The 18,350-nt window shown below is 38.2% G+C and overlaps 1 protein-coding gene across 1 annotated transcript; it reads left to right on the top strand.

Moving 5' to 3' along the window:
• Positions 1,384–16,072, top strand: LOC109229409 (cinnamoyl-CoA reductase 1). The gene is made up of 6 exons (XM_019394833.1): positions 1,384–1,714; positions 1,801–1,973; positions 2,201–2,386; positions 14,541–14,703; positions 14,932–15,118; positions 15,599–16,072. The coding sequence occupies exons 1-6, from the start codon at positions 1,594–1,596 to the stop codon at positions 15,741–15,743; spliced, it is 975 nt and encodes a 324-aa protein (XP_019250378.1). The 5' UTR covers positions 1,384–1,593; the 3' UTR covers positions 15,744–16,072.

Raw genomic sequence — 18,350 nt, forward strand, 5'->3', positions numbered from 1 at the left:
GTACTTAGACAAACTTCAAGTGACATTGCATTGCTTCAAGGAATGGACACTGGACCATGTACCTCGAGAACAGAATAGTGTGGCCGATGCACCTGCAAACATGGGGTCATCGATTGAAGAAGATGATATCGTCCCGGGGACTGTCGTCCAACTATCGAGGTTGGTGGTCGAAGAAGGCCATGTAGAAATTAATTCAACAAGTTTAATGTGGGATTGGAGGAATAAGTACATCGACTACTTGAAGCATGGGAAGCTCCCCACGAACCCAAAAGAGTCGAGAACACTTCGAGCCAAAGCAGCTCGATTCTCACTCGATGAAAATGGAACGTTGTATAGAAGAACCTTCGATGGACCATTGGCAGTCTGCTTGGGACCCGGGGACACCGATTATGTATTATGAGAAATCCACGAGGGCACTTGTGGGAACCATTCTGGTGCCGACTCTTTGGTTTGCAAGGTGATCAGAGCGGGGTATTATTGGGATAGCATGGAAAAGGATACCAAGGAGTTCGTTCGAAGGTGTGATAAATGCCAAAGATTTGCACCGATGATCCATCAACCCGGTGAACAACTCCATTCGGTCCCATCCCCGTGGCCATTCATGAAATGGGGGATGGACATCGTCGGCCCCCTACCAACGGTGCCAGGTAAAGCTAAATTTATTTTGTTATGATTGACTACTTCTCAAAATGGGTAGAACCACAGGCCTTCGAGAAGATAAGAGAAAAAGAAGTCATCGACTTTATATGGGACCACATCATATGTCGGTTCGGGATACCAGACAAAATAGTATGTGATAATAGGAAACAATTCATCGGCAGCAAAGTGACCAAATTGCTCGAGGACCATAAAATCAAAAGGATTCTATCAGCGCCTTACCACCCAAATGCGAATGGTCAGGCCGAGTCCACAAACAAAGCCATCATTCGAAACTTAAAGAAAAGGTTAGATGATGCAAAGGGAAAATGGAGAGAAGTATTGCCCGAGGTGCTATGGGCATATCGAACGACGTCAAAGTCAAGCACGGGGGAGACCCCGTTTTCCTTAGTATACGGGTCCGAAGCATTGATCCCAGTTGAAGTCGGGGAACTTAGCGTCAGGTTTAAGCATACCACCGAGGACTCGAACCACGAATCCATGAACACTTCTCTCGAGTTACTAGACGAGAAACGTGAGGCCACATTAATTCGAATGGCTGCGCAAAAACAAAGGATCGAAAGGTATTACAACAGAAGGACGAACTTTCGATATTTCGGAGTAGGGGACTTAGTCCTAAGGAAAGTCACTCTCAACACTCGAGACCCAAGCGAACAAATGAAATAAAGTGATTTTTCTTTTAAAAAAGGAAAAAATTTCTTATGTCCAAAGGGGCTCATCATCATCTCACTTTCCCTTCCCTAAATCCAAACAATGCACTGCGTCTATTGCCAGGTGTCCAAGTTTAACCCACTTACGCACAAAACTCAAAAGGAATGTCTTCTCATTGGATAATGAATCCATATGCTTATTTCGCATTTTCTTTTCATAACTGATAAGTAATTCAAGTTGTGGCATTTTCCGGCCGTGAAGCATTACAAATTGTGAATTCATGAAATGGCAAGCAGAGCAGGTGAAGTAGTGTGTGTTACTGGAGGCAGCGGCTATATTGGTTCATGGCTGGTCCGTCTCCTTCTCGAGCGTGGCTACACTGTTCACGCTACCATCAAAGATCTCAGTCAGTCAACTCCCATCCCTTCTCTTCCTTTTTTTCTGGTTCAAGTAATTCCTAATTTCTCGACTTTTTGTAATCTTATCTTTTAGATGATGAGAAAGAGACGAAGCATTTACTTGCCTTAGAAGGGGCTGAATCCCGTCTCCTTCTTTTCCAAATTGATCTAATTAATTACGACTCAATTGTCCCCGCCATTACTGGTGCTGTCGGCGTTTTCCACCTTGCTTCCCCCTGCATTGTCGATGAAGTTAAAGATCCCGATGTAAGGTCTTGAATCCCTCTAATTTTGCTTGCATGCAGATGCATCTCCAATGATAACCTGTGTAATTCTGCCACCATAGGGTTAGACAGATTGAAAGAAATTAATTAGTACTCCTGTATGTATTGTCTACTGTTACTGTTCATTTACTTGTTCTTGATATTGATTTAAATGAGTTTTGGTACTAATTTGCTACTCTGTTCTCTACTTGGGGTTGTGTGGTGTTACAGAATCAACTTCTGTCGCCAGCAATCAAAGGCACTATGAATGTACTTACAGCGTCAAAGGAGCTGGGGGTTAGGCGTGTGGTGGTGACCTCATCTATATCGGCCATCATTCCAAGTCCTAATTGGCCGGCTGATCGTGTGAAAAACGAGGATTGCTGGACGGATATTGAATACTGCAAACAGAAAGGGGTACGCTCCTTTCTTTATCTTCTTTATCAAAATTATACCTTTCCCGTATCATACTTCCATTTTTTCTTTTCTGCTTGGATTGTCTTTGCCTTTCCTTTGCTTCTTAACATTGCTTATGCGGTATATGTGTTTTGGTTTCTTTGGCATTTGGATTATAAAACAGTATGATTTTGAGATTGATTTGGTTTCCTTTTGGTTCTCGGGAAACAGGATGTGATTTTGAAAGATTATGTTTTGTAATTGTTCTACAACACAAATCCAACCACAATGAAAACTAAAGTTTAGCTGCCTCATGTACTTTACCTTTATCGTATATTTTCCCACGCAACCAAATGGTCATAAGTTGGAAACGTCAAATTTTTTGTAATACGTCCCTTAATCCCTTAATCATACTGTAGTTGAGAATTTTTAGCTTGAAAAGAGCAATACAAGTTTAAGTGACAAGAGTATCCCGGTGAACTACAAATGCATATTACAAGAGCATCTTTACTTATAGGCGTAGCTACAGATCATATTACACTAATATTATAAATAAACATATGCATAGCATATGCGTGGTCACAAGTGAATACCCTTTGGAAGAGTCCTAAAGCATGACATGAATGGTACTTAGTGAGAATATCAGCAAATTGACACACCGTCAGAAAATAATGGACAAGAATAGACCCCTAAGCCACATGTTTTGTAAATTCAACTACAAGATGCTTTCTATATAATTCATATATAAGTTTCTATATAAGATACATGTTCTTACATTATCACAAAAGACAAGAAGTGGGCCGAAGAGGACTGTGTACAAGCAAAGAAGCAACTTTCCCCTTGGTGTGGTGCGAGACACAGTATCTTGCTCCTTAGAAGAGGAAGAAATAAGATTCTGATCAAAGAGAGGCACTCCTGTTGTAGACCTACAAGTATCAGGATAGCCGTATGAAGTAGCGTCTAAATAAGCAGTGAGGAAAATCTAGAGAACTACTTCAAATCTAGTCCAAAGTTAAGATTTCTTGCAATATAAAGCAAGATGTTCCTTTATACCAATAAAATGAGAAGAATTAGGAGTGTGCACGAGTTGACTAGTTGTATTCACTGCAACAGTAATGGTTGGCAAAGCAGGGTCAAATATTGTAAGGCACCCACTATACTACAGTATAAATTGCAATCGTCCAAATTAACATCCTCAATAGTGAGCAAAATGGAAAGAACATGACTTGGACTAGAGCATACCAATGATTATTTGAAAGGTTTTACTGTGAGATTAGTCAAGTCCATGATATATTCAAGTTGTTTGTAGTTGATTTTATGATCTTTTGCAAGCAAAGGAACAATTAGAGCCTTCATAAGGAGTTGAAGATATATGAAAATATTTGAAATATGAACACCCACATCGCAGTGTTGTGACCAATGCAACAATGAAGCAAAGAAGATGAACATGGTGAAACACAAGTCTAGTGCCATGTCATCATATTTATGCACCATGGCATTAGTCCAAAGTGTATTCTTCATCTCCTGTGTGGACATTGCAGCGCCAGATAGTAATTCTAAAGTTGCTAGTGTGTATGAGCGCTATTGCACCGACTTTTGAGATCATAAACCCTCTCCAATTCAAAAATGCTTTTGGATTGTAAATTTTTAGAAGGAGAAGGGACAATTCAACATGAAGGGATAAAGAAGAAAAGATAGAAGATGAACTCGATTAGCCACCCATCTTCAATGAAAGTTCTTCTTTCTCTAATTCTTTTTAAGTTTGTGTTGACATGAAATGTCTGAAATACCTTTCTAGGTTGCGATGAGGTGTAGTTGATTAATTAATTGATTTGTGATGAAGAAAGTAGTTTCCTTGGTTTTCTTCACTTGTGTTATGGAGTAAATTATGTAGTTGGAGTGAAATTGAGCCCATGCTTGTTCAATCCTACTTGAGATTTGAACGCTTCTAGGTTTGGTTCAGTAGTAACGATGCGCAACTGAGTATCTGTGGTGGGACACATGTCACTAGCTCAAATCTTGCCAATCACAAGAAGCCTGATAATTAAGCGAGGTGGAGAAGAGCGACAGGGCCATACCTTCTGGAGTTTCAACTTGTGGGTCAACTGGGGTTGCCGGCTAACTCACAGGAAATTTCTCGGTTATAAATATGTAAAAGTTGTACCTTGAGATGTGAGTTTCATATTTGCTTCGTTGAATGGCTACATTATCATACTTAGTGTCTTCATCCATGTATTGTGAAATTGCACAAAATTTAACCAGGTTATGCTTAGTTATACTTGAGTGAATAAAATCTAACGCGAGGTCAAATTAGAGGAGTTAGGTTGATTCAAGAATACTCAAGTTATTATTGTTAAAGTATGCAATAATTTTGATTAAGCTACCCGATAGGAACAATAATAAGATTTGTGTGCTAAAAATAGGTGAACTTCTTAAACCTTATAGCATCTTAGAGTAACTAAATGAGAGTTTACTCTTGAGAATAATCATGGTTAGGTATCTCAGAGGTGGTTACTTCTACGTTAAAAGATGATTAGAATATAAGGGATTTACCAATTCTTGAAAAATAGTTCCACAGCCGTCATGCGTCCTAAGTGAAATTAACCAAGAGTCTACCCGGGAGCAACATCAAGGTAAAGGACTTTCGAAACAGGAAGTCTCACCTGAAAATGACAATTTTTTACTCCAGCATGGTATTGTTTAAAACTTCTGTTAAAAAATAACTGTAACAAGCATGTAGGTAAAGTTAAATCCTAACTATTAGCAACTTTGGTATTTCTTTTGAAACTTTTTTCTCATGTATTTCATGCATCTTTTGACCATTTGTTTTGTTAGGTATTAGAAGGAATTAATTTAATCTCAACATTTGACTTCTCAAGCCACAAGAACAAGAATCACGTGTTGTCGACTATATACTAGTCTTTTTGGGATCGACAATCTTTTTCACCTCTGTACTATTCACTTGATAGTGATGAGTAGACTATTTTAATCTACACGATCAAGATTGCTAGCATACTTCTTTGAGAAAGATGCAAGCAATTGGCCAAGTGAGTGATGCAGACACTCGTAAAAATAAGTGAGAGCATCCAAATCCTTGGTAGAAAACTCGGTCCCTGATGAGAGTCGATAAAACAACTTCTTATATATAATGACATAAAGAGAGATAATGATTACCAAAACAATTATGAAACCAATCAGATAGATAATAACTCATGGAAAAAGCAATTGAGAAAAGTTTTTTGACATCAAACTGAATAGACCAACCACGAGAGAGAAAGAGATAGTCAAAGGACAAACATCTCACTGTAATGCGTGAGCATGGCCCTCAACAATCATCAATGTGTTATAATAATCTAGAGAGTCACAAGACTTTTGATTTACAAGTAGACACGTCTACAACCATCAATGGCCATATATGACGTACATGTAACAAAAGATCTCATACCATTTGCAACTAGTATAGTAGACTCCTCTACAAAAATACTTCATCACCACTTAACTACATAGTTGAAACAAATAGGTTCTATAGGCAAATTAGTCAACAACAACAACGCCTCAGTCCCACACAAAGTTGGGGTCGGCGATATGAATCCATACTTCTTTCTTTGAGCTCAGCTTCTATCATCATTATGCCAAAAATAAAATAAGAGTAGTACTAAAAATAAGTTAAATTAATAATGAGAGAATATTCCGTTACGATACAATCTTCCTACAATCAAGCTATTAATTAAAGATTTGATTTTCTGATTCTTCTCCTATAATTAAGCTGGTCAACACTCCCGCTCAAGTTGGTGCAAAGGTGTCACACATGCCCAACTTGTAAACTAGTGTATGGATGGAACCTGCGAGTTAAGATCAAACAAATTTAAGGTACTTATACAAGAGTCAAAAACTGAGCCTAAGCGTTACAACTAACACACTCACTATTCTCAAGGTATAATAAAGTCAAGAGATATTGCTTCAGTTCAAAACATAGCACAAGGTTTCCTCCTCCTAACAAAAATAAAAACTAACTACACTCGCTTCAAACAAAACTCTTGGAAAAGAACCGCGGCCTAAAGAAAAACCAAGGGGGAATTATTACACTACCTAACAAAAGAAAATCTTTTTGTCTTTTTTCTTCGACTTTAATCCCTCAAGAAACCTGTAATAGATGATATCCATCGTCGAGAAAAATCGAAACTTTTAAATTTTTATGTTTTTTCCATTATTCCTCTATCTCTAACTACTAAAACTAATATACATACAACATACAAACATCCCTCACCCCAAAGTTGTGGCATGTCCCCATGACACAATTAAAAAGCATAAGTTAAAGGAAACTTCCCTGAACATCTAGTCGGGGTCTGAGTCGAAGTCGGGCTCCATTCCTCGCGCCCGAACTAATGCACACATCCATGCAGACAGCTTCTCCTCAGCCTTCTTGGGATATACCCCAAACTTATCTTCCTCACTCACTGCAGCCTTCTCTTTCGAGCTCTTCACTTTCCACTCAATACTTGCAGCTGGCTTCTCCTTTTTCACCACCATTGCTACATTCATCTCAAAAGTCACCGTTTCCTCACCCACTCTAAGCATGAGTTTCTCTCGTGTATATCTAATATCGCTCTACCCGTTGCTAAGAATGGTCTTCCTAAGATGAGGGGGACCTCCTTGTTCTCCTCCATTTTTACCACTATAAAATCTACAGGAAATACGAACTTATCCACCCGCACTAAGACATCTTCCACTATCCCCTCGGGTGTTATAGTCGTCTGGTCTGCCAGCTGCAAAGATATTGCACCGACCTTATCTCTCCAATCTCATTCTCCAGCTTCTTGTAAATAGACAGAGGTATTAGATTAATTGAGGCACCCGAATCACATAAAAACTTCTCAAAATTAATGGTGCCTAAAGAGCAAGGTATAGTAAAACTCCCTGGATCTCCACACTTTTGTGGGAGTTTTTTATGCAAAATTGCACTGCAATGCTCTGTGAGCTTAACCACTAAGGTCTCTTCTATCTTCCTCTTCTTTGTCAAGATCTCCTTCAAGAATTTGGCATAAGCTGGCATGTGCGAGAGCACTTCAGTGAATGGCAAATTTACATTAATCTGTTTCAGCATATCCAGAAATCTCTCAAACTGCTTGTCCATCTTTTCTCTATACAACTTTTGGGGAAAAGGTAAAGCAGGCATGTGCTTGCTCTCTTCATGTTCCTCCTTTCTCGAACTCTCTTCCTTCTTCTTTTTGTTAGCTCCCTTCTTGCCTTTCTTCTTCTTATCAACTTCATTTTTCATCTGCTCCCCACTTTCTTTTTCAGGTATCACATCTTTTTGGATCGGAGTGGGTTCTTTCAACACTTGCCCGTTTCTCAAGATCACAGCATTCACCGTTTCTCTGTTTCTTTGGGATTTCTCTCAGTATCAGCAGGGTGAGTTCTTGGAACCCTCTCAGATAATATTGTTGCAATTTGTCCCACTTGCTTCTCTAGATTTTGATTCCTGCCCCGTGAGCATCTAGCCTCTCATCTGTCTTGACAATGAAGGCATTCATTAGATATTCTAAACCAGGTTGATTGGACTGTTGAGGCTGAAACTGCGCCATGACTGATTCACAAAACCAGGAGCTCCTTGTCCCTGGAATCTGGGGTTGTTTGGTTGCCATGCATTTGCAGTACCCCCAGGTGAACTCCATGAAAAACTGGGGTGCTTTTGACCCATTGCATTAAAGTTATAATTCCCCACAGCATTCACTTCCTTAGTTGAGGCTTGACACTCATGAGTAGGGTGTCCTCTTCCACATATATCACAAGTTGCATGAGGTTCACGCTAGATCGTAGCCAAGGTCAGATTCCTTATTTCTTTAGCCATAGCATCAAGTTGTACCTGCAGAGATGTATTATCATCAATTTGGTGAACACCAGTTGATTTTCTTCTTTCAGCACTCTTAGAGGGCCACTAATTTGCATCTTCAGATAACTCATCTAGAATTGTGACTATCTCCTCCGGAGTCTTCTTCATCAACGGACCTCCAGCTGCATTGGTCAATGTTCTACGTGAGGCCGGTGTCAATCCATCCCAAAAGTCCTGGAGTTGCATCCAGAGTTCAATTCCGCTATGTTGACACTTTCTGACTATCTCCTTAAACCTCTCCCAAGCTTCAAACACAGTTTCAGTCTCTTTCTGGCAGAAGTTATGGATTTCTCTTCAAAACTTGCCCGTTTTAGCTGATGAGAAATATTTATCGAGAAATTTTCTAGTCATCTCATCCCATGTTCTAATTGATCCCGTGGCAAGCTTCGAAGCCACTGCTTTGCATTATTTTTTGAGTGTGAAGGGGAATGCCCTTAAGTATACTGCATCTTGTGACACGCCATTGTATTGAAAGGTTTTCATGATCTCCTCGATGTCCATTAGATGGTTGGTTGGATCTTCGTTCATCTTCCGTCTGAAGACACAAAAGTTTTGAACTCGAAATTGTTAGCTGCAACTAGAGGTGGTCTAATACTTGATAAGCCTTGGTTATAGACCGGTCTAGCATAATTGCCAAGTGGTCTCCCAACACCAGGAGGTATGTTTCCGAACTGGTCTGCACCCAAGGGTTATTCTGAGCAATTCTCCGAGCCCTATCCTCTTCAGATATAATCTGCGCATCTCTAATCGCTGCTTCCTCAGCATCCCTTGCAGCTTTCTCTCGTTGTTGGGCTGCCTCGCTTGCAGCTAAATCCACATTATCATCACTCCAGCCATAGTTTCTTTGGTTGAGGATTGCCCAACCTTCCCTAAAGTCTCGGGGAGATTTCTTTCCTTCCTCAGCTGTCGCAGTTGTTTCTCTATCAGATTTCTTTCCTTCCTCAGCTGTCGCAGTTGTTTCTCTATCTCTGGTTCGTATGGTAGTACTTTTTGCCCAGAAGATCGAGTCATGCACCAATCTAACCTGTAGCCAGCGCACAGTCAAAGAACACAAACCGTAAAAAGAGAAAAAAAATCCTAAATTAGCACTACAAACTATTTCAACACTGTTGATTGCCAATCCCCGGCAACGGCACCAAAATTTGACGAGCGCAAAATACCACTTCAAATTATGCTCGCTAATCAAATATAGTATAGTATAATATCGTATCCACAGGGATTGGAGTTAAACAGCATCATCGTAGTTTCTAGCTTGATTGCTATCCAAGATGATCAACAGTTGAGTTTTATGAGATTAATACTAAGATTAACTAAGAATTTAGAGCTATTGACTAATGACAATCGAAGCAAGGAATAAGCAAAGATAGATATCTATGGGAGAAGATAGGATTTTGATAGGATAGGTGCAAGATAATTGTTTGGGATTTAACTCTAGTTAATTCACTTCTAATGTTCAAGTGAGTCTCTCGAATTCACTTGATTATTAGTTCAATTGTTTAGTAGAAACTCTTCTCTCGATTAAGTCTCAACCTCACACGATGAATCAATTTAAGCTTTGTGAAGATATGCAAGAATGCGTAGTGGATTAGTTTTTAGGAGAACCTTTCTCGATTATCCTCCTAACTAGGTTTAATCAATAATTCAACTAGCCTCTTCCGATTACTAAGAAGAATTAATGAATTCAACCAACAATATAATGCATGAATATCACAAGTTATGCCTCTCTCGATTACATGAACAAGTGAATATAGATGCAACAATTAAATCATCCAAAAACGTGTCATTACATAAAACTAGAGTTAATATCCACAAACAAAGATCAATACACCAAATCCATCAAACTCTAAAGGGAACTACTCCATAGATATGGAGCAATTCATCATAATTATAATAAAAGTAAAGGAAAACATAAATTCAATCCAAACTCGGGTCTTGAGTGAGGAAGGAATGATGAAATCCTTGTGCTTTTGCTCCTCCAACTCCTCCTTTGCTTCTTTAGGTCGAATATGTGTCCAAAATCCAGAAAATAATGTTTTCCCATGTATATATACCAAGTAGGGTCGGGCCCAGACGAGAACACCTTCTCCTAGCCGAAATAGGACTGTAGCTAAATTGTATAGGCGCGCCGCATGAGGCGACGCGCTACGCGGGGCAGCAGTGGGAAACTTAAGAGAGCTTGCAATTTGACAGGCAACAGAAAATAGGCAGTTGCGGCGCCCCACGTGCCGCGGCTATGGAGGTTTCTCAGAGTGAACCTTTTTCACTCGCTTTTTGATATCCAGGCTTGGTCCTTGACCCCTGAACGCGATCCCGACTTAATTTCTTGGGCTTTTACTCAGACTTCAAAGCTCTAAATAGCTCGAATAAGCTCCATAACATCTTCATCACTCAGAATCACTCCTACAAGGCATAAAACACACAATAAGTACAAAACACTAGCGATTAAAGCTCAAACACAATTAAAGTGCAGTAAATCAGAGTGCAATAAGTGACTAAAACACGAGATTATAGCCTACAATCGATGCGCGCGCACACACACACACACACTATATATATATATATATATATAATAGTAAATAATAATAAGAAAAATAGTAATAATATTAAAAATTCTCTAGCAAATTTAAAGCCTATTCCTAACTAGTAAGTATCACCTATATAGATCTTTTTCTTCCATTGTGCCCTATTTTTAAGTCTGCATTGATTCCAAGAATTTATAGGTCGTTCGAGGTAACTTTCTCCATGTGATTTTAGGTCTACCTCGTCTCAAGGGGCCTTCTCTCATTTTATCCCCAATGCGTACTACTTGCACCTTCTAATGAATGTGGTCGTTTTTAATCTTATCTAATCTTGTATGATCGTGCATTCGTCTTAGCATTCGCATCTATACAACATTCATCTTGCGGGTATGTTCGGAGTTTAGCAATCCAACATTCACTACCATATAACATTGTTGGTCTTATACTCGTTCTATAGAACTTCTCTTTCACTTTGGTAGGCATCCTTCTATCACATAACACTCCGTTAGCACTTCTCCTTTTCAACCATCTAGTTTTAATCCTATGAGTAACATTGTAACGACCCGATCGGTCGTTTTGAGCATTCGCATTTTCATTTTGTGATTTGAGGTCGTGAGTAGATTTATATGATGTATTATGACTTGCGTGTATGGTCAGTTTTGGTTTTCGAATGGTTCGAGATTGATTTGGAAGAATGATTCTCAATTTGGATGCTTTGAGTTGGAAGAGTTGACCAAGTTTTACTTTTGTGTATTTGACCTCGGATCGGAGTTTTCATGATTCCGTTAGATCTGGATGGTGATTTTTGACTTAGGCGTATGCCCGAATTCGTATTTGGATGTTTCTAGAATGTTTTGGCTTGAATTGGCGAAAGTTGGCAATTTGAAAGTTTGGAAAATTCATAGGTTTGATCAGGAGTTGATTTCGATGTCATCGGGTTTGGATTGTTGTTTCGGGAGTTGGAATAGGTTCGTATGTCATTTGGAACTTGTGGGCAAAATTTGATTGAAAATTTGAAATAGTTCATTAAGCTTGATTTGAGGTGCGATTCGTGGTATTGATGTTATTTCGTGTGATTTGGCCTCGAGTAGGTTCATGTTGTGTATTCGGACAGGGTCTCGAAGGGCTCGGGTGAGTTTTGGATCATTTTGGGGCATGTTGGTTATTGTTGGTTGGCAGGGATCTGGTGTGGTCGCACCTGCGGAACTATGGGCGTAGGTGCAGTGTCCGCAGATGCGGATGGAGGGTGCAGAAGCGAGCTGGGTAAGAGCTGGGTGTTGCACATCTGCAATGTGTTTTCCGCGGGTGCGGGTGGTCGGGCAGTGAGTGGAACTCGCACATGCGACGCTACAAATGTGGCAGTTTTGTCCGCAGATGTGAAGATGCTTGGGCAGATCTCATATATTCGAGGGTTGAATTATTTTATCACATTTTGAGATTGGGAGCTCTGTTTTGAGCAATTGTTGAGGTGATTTTCTCCACTTGGATTGGGGTAAGTGTTCTTGACTCGGTTTTGATTATTATTGATGATTCCATCTTTGATTTTGGCATTTGAGTGATGAATCTAAAAGAGAAATTGGGAATTTTTGTCAAAACTTTTCTAAAGCGAATAATTGAGTTTTGAGCATCTATTTGGAGTCAGATTTGGATGAAACTAATATGGTTGGACTCGTATTCGAATGGGTTGCCGGAATTTGTGGGTTTTGTCGGGTTCCAAGGTGCGGGCCCAGGTTGACCTTTTGATTGACTTTGAGTATTTGATTAAAGATTCGCCCTTTATTGTTTGAGTTTGATTCCTATGGCATTATTTGATGTTTTTGAGTTGCTTTGGGCTAGTTTCGAGCCGTTCGGAGCTCGATTTGTGCGGGATGGCGCTTCTAGAGTATTGATTTGGCTTGCTTGAGCTAAGTATTTTACCTAAACTTGGTTCAGGCACTAGTTGCCTGAGTTATTTGTGATAGCTACATGTTATGGGTGGCGCACATGTGTGGGGTTGAGTCGTGTGTGTGCATCGGGATATTATTCATGTTCGGGATAGTGCTTAGGCTATGATATGCGTTGAATTGATTGCTAAGCTTCATGCTGTGATGTTTCTTATATTTGCACCCCTTTTGTGAGCTATTTGAACCGTGTTTGATGTTACATAGAGGTTAATCTCCTGATTGAACCTGATAATTGCTACTTTCGTGATGTAATTACCTGATTTGAGCTGTGGTAGCACACTACGCACATGCATACACCTTAGCATGTCACTTATACCAGTCCATGAGTATGTAATTTGATATTCATTGATCATGTACATGTAATCTTGGATATCTGCCTTCTGTGTGATATGAATTGGACTGGTAGCACGTGAATACGCCGTGTGGATTGTGATTATTGGCACGTGAACACCGTGCGGATTATGATTATTGGGATTTGAACACGCCATGCGAATTGTGATTATTGGCACGTGAACACACCGTGCGGGTTGTGATTATTAGCACGTGAATATGCCGTGCGGCTGATATTATGGCACGTGACTACGTCGTGCAGCGTGTGGATAGGATCCATCCTCCTAGGGTCACTCTCTCGTATTTCTCTCTTGATAGTGTACACGCGATATGAGAAAAGTTGATCAGTGATTTGGTTCGGTTATTGTGTTTCTAAGGAAAACTGGCCAGTGTTGATTTGGTTATTGCATTTTTCTTTGCAATTTCCTTGGATGTATACATGGTTTTTGCTGCATCTCTTCTCTATTTGCTAGCTCCAGAATATATACATGTCTTTATGGGATGATTTGAACATAAGAGGAGAGTGACATGCGAGAAGAACGGAAGAAAAAAACCACAGACATATGTCTTGCTAAAGGCAAGGAAAAGGAATTCAGGAACAAAGAAGAAGAGGGAACTTGAGAGACAGAAAAGAAGAGGAGGGCAAAGTTCAGAGGATGCTTTGAGCATATGACTGGACAATGCTGCAGGTACATAAAAGATGGCATAATAAGAATCTTCATCACCAATATCACTTTGTGTGATCTGCTGTGGATCTCCATTGCTACTCTCTATGACATTTTTTGTGCCACTTACTACATCTCTCAAATGTCTGTACCAGTGGCCATGACAAAAATGTTAAGTGATTGCAGTGAACTATTTTGTGGGACTAGAACAAGAAAGTTAAGAAGTACTACCTAATTGATTTGGGAAGAATTAATTCTCCAATAAAGATGGGGGGTTAGGGATTAGAGACTTGAGTGTTCAACTAAGTTTTACTAGGGAAGTGTTTTTGGAAGTTCCAAATGGAGGATCAAACTTTATGGAGAAAAGTTATTGGTGAGAAATATGGAGTCCAAATGGTGGGTTGGAGGACTAATCAGATCATTTTGCCATGTAAAGCAGCTCTGTGGAGAATACATTTTTTTTATACTGTTTTCTTTAATAAAATCTTACCTTATCCAAAAAAGAAGGAAAAAAAGAAGAAAAAGAATACACTTTTTGTGTAAAACTCTCTACTCTGGTTTATATCTTGCATGTGGGATTTCCTCATCGAATCAGTGAATTTTAGCTTCAGAAAGAGAAAATATTGCTATGTATACCGTTGTTTAACCTTCTTAAATCCCTTATTCTATCAACTCAACTATTAAACTAATAAAGCATACACAACAGCAGCCATGAAAGACAGAGAAAAAAATGATCTTTATATGCCTTTAGTTTGTATCCCTACAAGCACCTTTCTTGTACATTTACAATTCACGATTTAAATGTGACATGCACTGGTTCCTTAGGTATGGTATCCCTTGTCAAAAACACTTGCTGAAAAAGCTTCTTGGGAATTTGCCAAGGAAAGAGATTTGGATATTGTTGTGGTGAATCCAGGAACTGTAATGGGTCCCATGCTCCCACCAACTCTTAATGCCAGCATGCTCATGATGCTTCGTCTTCTTCAAGGTAACATCGAATAATGATCTCTACTCCTAGGTTTAACATGTCTCTCTATACCTAGAATGGGGTAGATTGTCATTCCCATTTTTATCCTATTCAATTAAAAGAATCAGTTCATTATTATATTGCCACCTACTGGTCTATTTCTTAAAGCTTTTGATGGGTATTTAGTTATGAAACTTTGTTGGTGGTGTCCTCAACATGACATGCCTTGTCATTTTATTTAATGCTCAGGCTGCACCGCTACATATGAAGATTTCTTTATGGGACTAGTCCATGTCAAGGATGTGGCATTAGCTCATATTCTTGTTTATGAAAACAATTCAGCAAAAGGAAGGCACATGTGTGTTGAAGCCATAACTCACTATGGTGACTTTGCGGCTAAGGTTGCAGAGCTTTACCCTGAATATAACATTCCTCGGTAATACTTTTTAATCTAACCTTGTTTGCCTAGTAAACTTGAATTTTGCGTGATCCTAGAGCTGCAGGCATTCGCTATCCCTCTTCTTTATCCACCCTCCACAAAAAGAAATTTCTAAAAGTCCTTCACTAATCTATCTAATCTGCTTTAATAACTGAAAGACTTTTCTGAAAATAAATTTGTTCTTCATTCCTCCCTGCTTCACATGTTGTCTCTGAAGTAAATGTACAAACTATACATGATTTCACTTGTTAATTGTGGATTTCCCTTCAAATGAGCTTCCATCTTCGATTTTCTTAGAGGTTGAATACCGTCTGCCATGACTTGCTCTTACTGCTTATTAGTAGTTTTCCCTTCGTTTCTTTTTCAATACAAACTTTGGGCTATAAAATTAAAAAAAAATACTGGAAAAATCCTCTTTGACCTTTAATCAATTTGAGTTTCTAGTAAAAAATTAGTTATTTTGCTCGTCTTGATCAGGTTGCCAAAAGATACTCAACCTGGACTATTAAGGGCCAAGGATGGAGGTAAGAAGTTGATGGATTTGGGACTGCAATTTATTGGCATGGACCAAATAATTAGGGATTCTGCTGAGAGTTTGAAGATCAAGGGTTTTATTTCTTAAATGTCCATAGCTGTCCCGTGGCATCTTCTGTACATGTTCATCAACTCGTACTAGCTGTAATTTGACCTATTTCGTCGTGCTGGAACGGATGACGTGATTTGTTATTTCAAGTCAACATCTTGAAATAAAACAAGTCACAAGTTGTAACACCTGTTATGTTCTTAGATATAACAACTTTCTAATGACAATGGCTTCGTGCATCGTGCTACCTTTTAATTAGTTAGAGGGGTAACGAACTACAAATGATACTTTTAGGGATCGTTTGGTTTGAATACGGCTTATGCTGGGATAAGTTATGTTGGGATTAGTTATCCAGGTATTCTTTTTTATCCACTGTTTGTATGTTGTATTAAAAATGGCAATTGCATAATTTCTAAGAGGAAGGTATAAGTTATCCCGACACTAATTACCACACCTCCTACAAGGTATAAGTTATCTCAGTACTAATTTTAATTCCGGAATAACTTATACTAAGTATGCTAACCAAACAAAATATTAAGGTGGTATTAAATTTTTTACCAGCACTATATCTGCTTATACCTCGTACTAAATGACTCCTTGTAGTGTTAAGTTTCCACTATCCAAACAAAAATACTTTAAGAGGGTTTTGGTGCACTTTTGTGACATACTCCTGATCCATATTATATTTGTCTTTCAAGGTTCTTGCACATCCTTCAATGAAGACTTTAGATAATCATAAGGCTATTTTGTCTAAATTGTAGGTTATTTAGACAAACAAGTGATAAATGACTTTTTGTTTTTCAAAATGTCAAATATTTTGAATGTAAGCTTTCTAAATAAATAATAAGGGAAATTACCAGTTGTGTCAGCCCTAAGTAAGTTAATACAAAATTAGTCAAGTTGTAAAATATTATCAATATTAGCCAATTAGCCTTTTGTAGCCAAAAATATTTTAAATTTTTTCTTTCTTTTGAGTGGGTGTTGTTGGAATAGGTTTGATTATATTAAGGGGTTTAAATCGTAATTATGGATGATTTTGGTAGAGTTTTGAAGTGGTTTGAATTGAAAATACGAAATAGAAGATGAACCTGAAAAAATATGATATGTGTATTACAATGTGTATCATTTGTGTGTCATATATGTATCATTTTTGTATCAAACGTGTATCACATATATATCCATGTATACCTGTTGTGAGCACCTAATTTTTTATCATGTTTAGATATTTTACAACTTTTTAGTATGTAAATAATTTTAAGTTTAATTTACATGTTTTAGCTTTTGTTTTACCTTTTTATAGATTTTATGTAAGAAAATTGAAAATGATAAAAAGAGTCACATTTTAGTATAGGTTTAATTTTTTATTTACAAAGAAAAAAAAGTTTTCAAAAAATAATTTATATAGCTTAGTGTAATTTGTAAGTTAGAGGTGTTAATAAATGAACATTGATTAATTAGTATTTGATCTTGCTATTTTAAATAGTAGTATTTTATCTTCTTTTTTTTTTTTAAAAAAAAATTGGTATTTCAAGTGTTCCTGTTTCCCTGTAATCACGTGCCCTTCCCCTCATTTTATTTTATTCACATATTCTTTATCTTTTGACCCAATATACTTTGGCCACCTCACCTTCTACATTATTTCCTTCCAATAAACTCGCAGATTCCATTCTTTGCACTATTCTTAAGGCACGGCAGACACATTTTGGAGAGATATATATTTTTTATCTTTCAGTTTTATTAGGATTTTCTCCATATTTATCAATTTTCCCATGTACTAATACCCATAATAATTCACATACACCTGCACTAGTTTGGGTAGGGACCACACGTTTCTCCTTATTCCATATGTAGCTCTATGAGCAAACTAGTGCAGAGCTAATTTCTACCCATAATAATAACTCACATACTCCTTTTTTTCCTTTCTCTCCAAAGCTCATAGAGCTCATATATGTAGCTCCTTATTCCTTTCGTCTCCGGTGATCTGGACGGATTTCATTTGAGGTCTTGTACACAGTTTTGTCAGCGTTTAAGTTTCAAAATTTTATCGATGAATCAAAGTCCAAATTCACTTTTAAGGTCCATTTCTCCACTGTTATTCTTAAGTATATTAATATATGACTTTGGTTTGATGAATGTTTGAACAGTAAAGTTAGTTCCTCTTGCTTGTGATATTGAGTTTAATCATTTATTTCTCTTACTGGTTTAATTCGGTTTGTAATCGTAAGTTTCTTTTTCCGATTTGAAATCACGTTTCCCTTATGTATGGGGGTAAAATTTGTTTATAATAAATGGTCGAATGATAACATGACACGTCGAATCAAAGACAGGTAAAAGACTAGTCAAGTAACAACAAATACCGGGAACAACAACTACAATCGACACTGGGTAAGTTAGAAGGGAGCATGTTCAACGGGAACAAATCGAGTATTTGTCACGGTATAGCATTCAATGAGAGAATATTCTCTAACGTTAATGAGCAACCATTACAGAGAATATTTGTATTCATGGCCCGTCGTTACATATTTATTAATGACTTCTTTATTATCATTTAAGTGGGGTTTGATCATAGGATCTGGTTTCCCTAGGTATAACTATAAATAGCAGGCTCAACAGCCATTGTAACACACAAAATTCTGGGAGAAACAC

The sequence above is a fragment of the Nicotiana attenuata genome, chromosome 7 (assembly GCF_001879085.1).
Source record: "Nicotiana attenuata strain UT chromosome 7, NIATTr2, whole genome shotgun sequence".
In the NCBI taxonomy this organism is placed as follows: Eukaryota; Viridiplantae; Streptophyta; class Magnoliopsida; order Solanales; family Solanaceae; genus Nicotiana; species Nicotiana attenuata.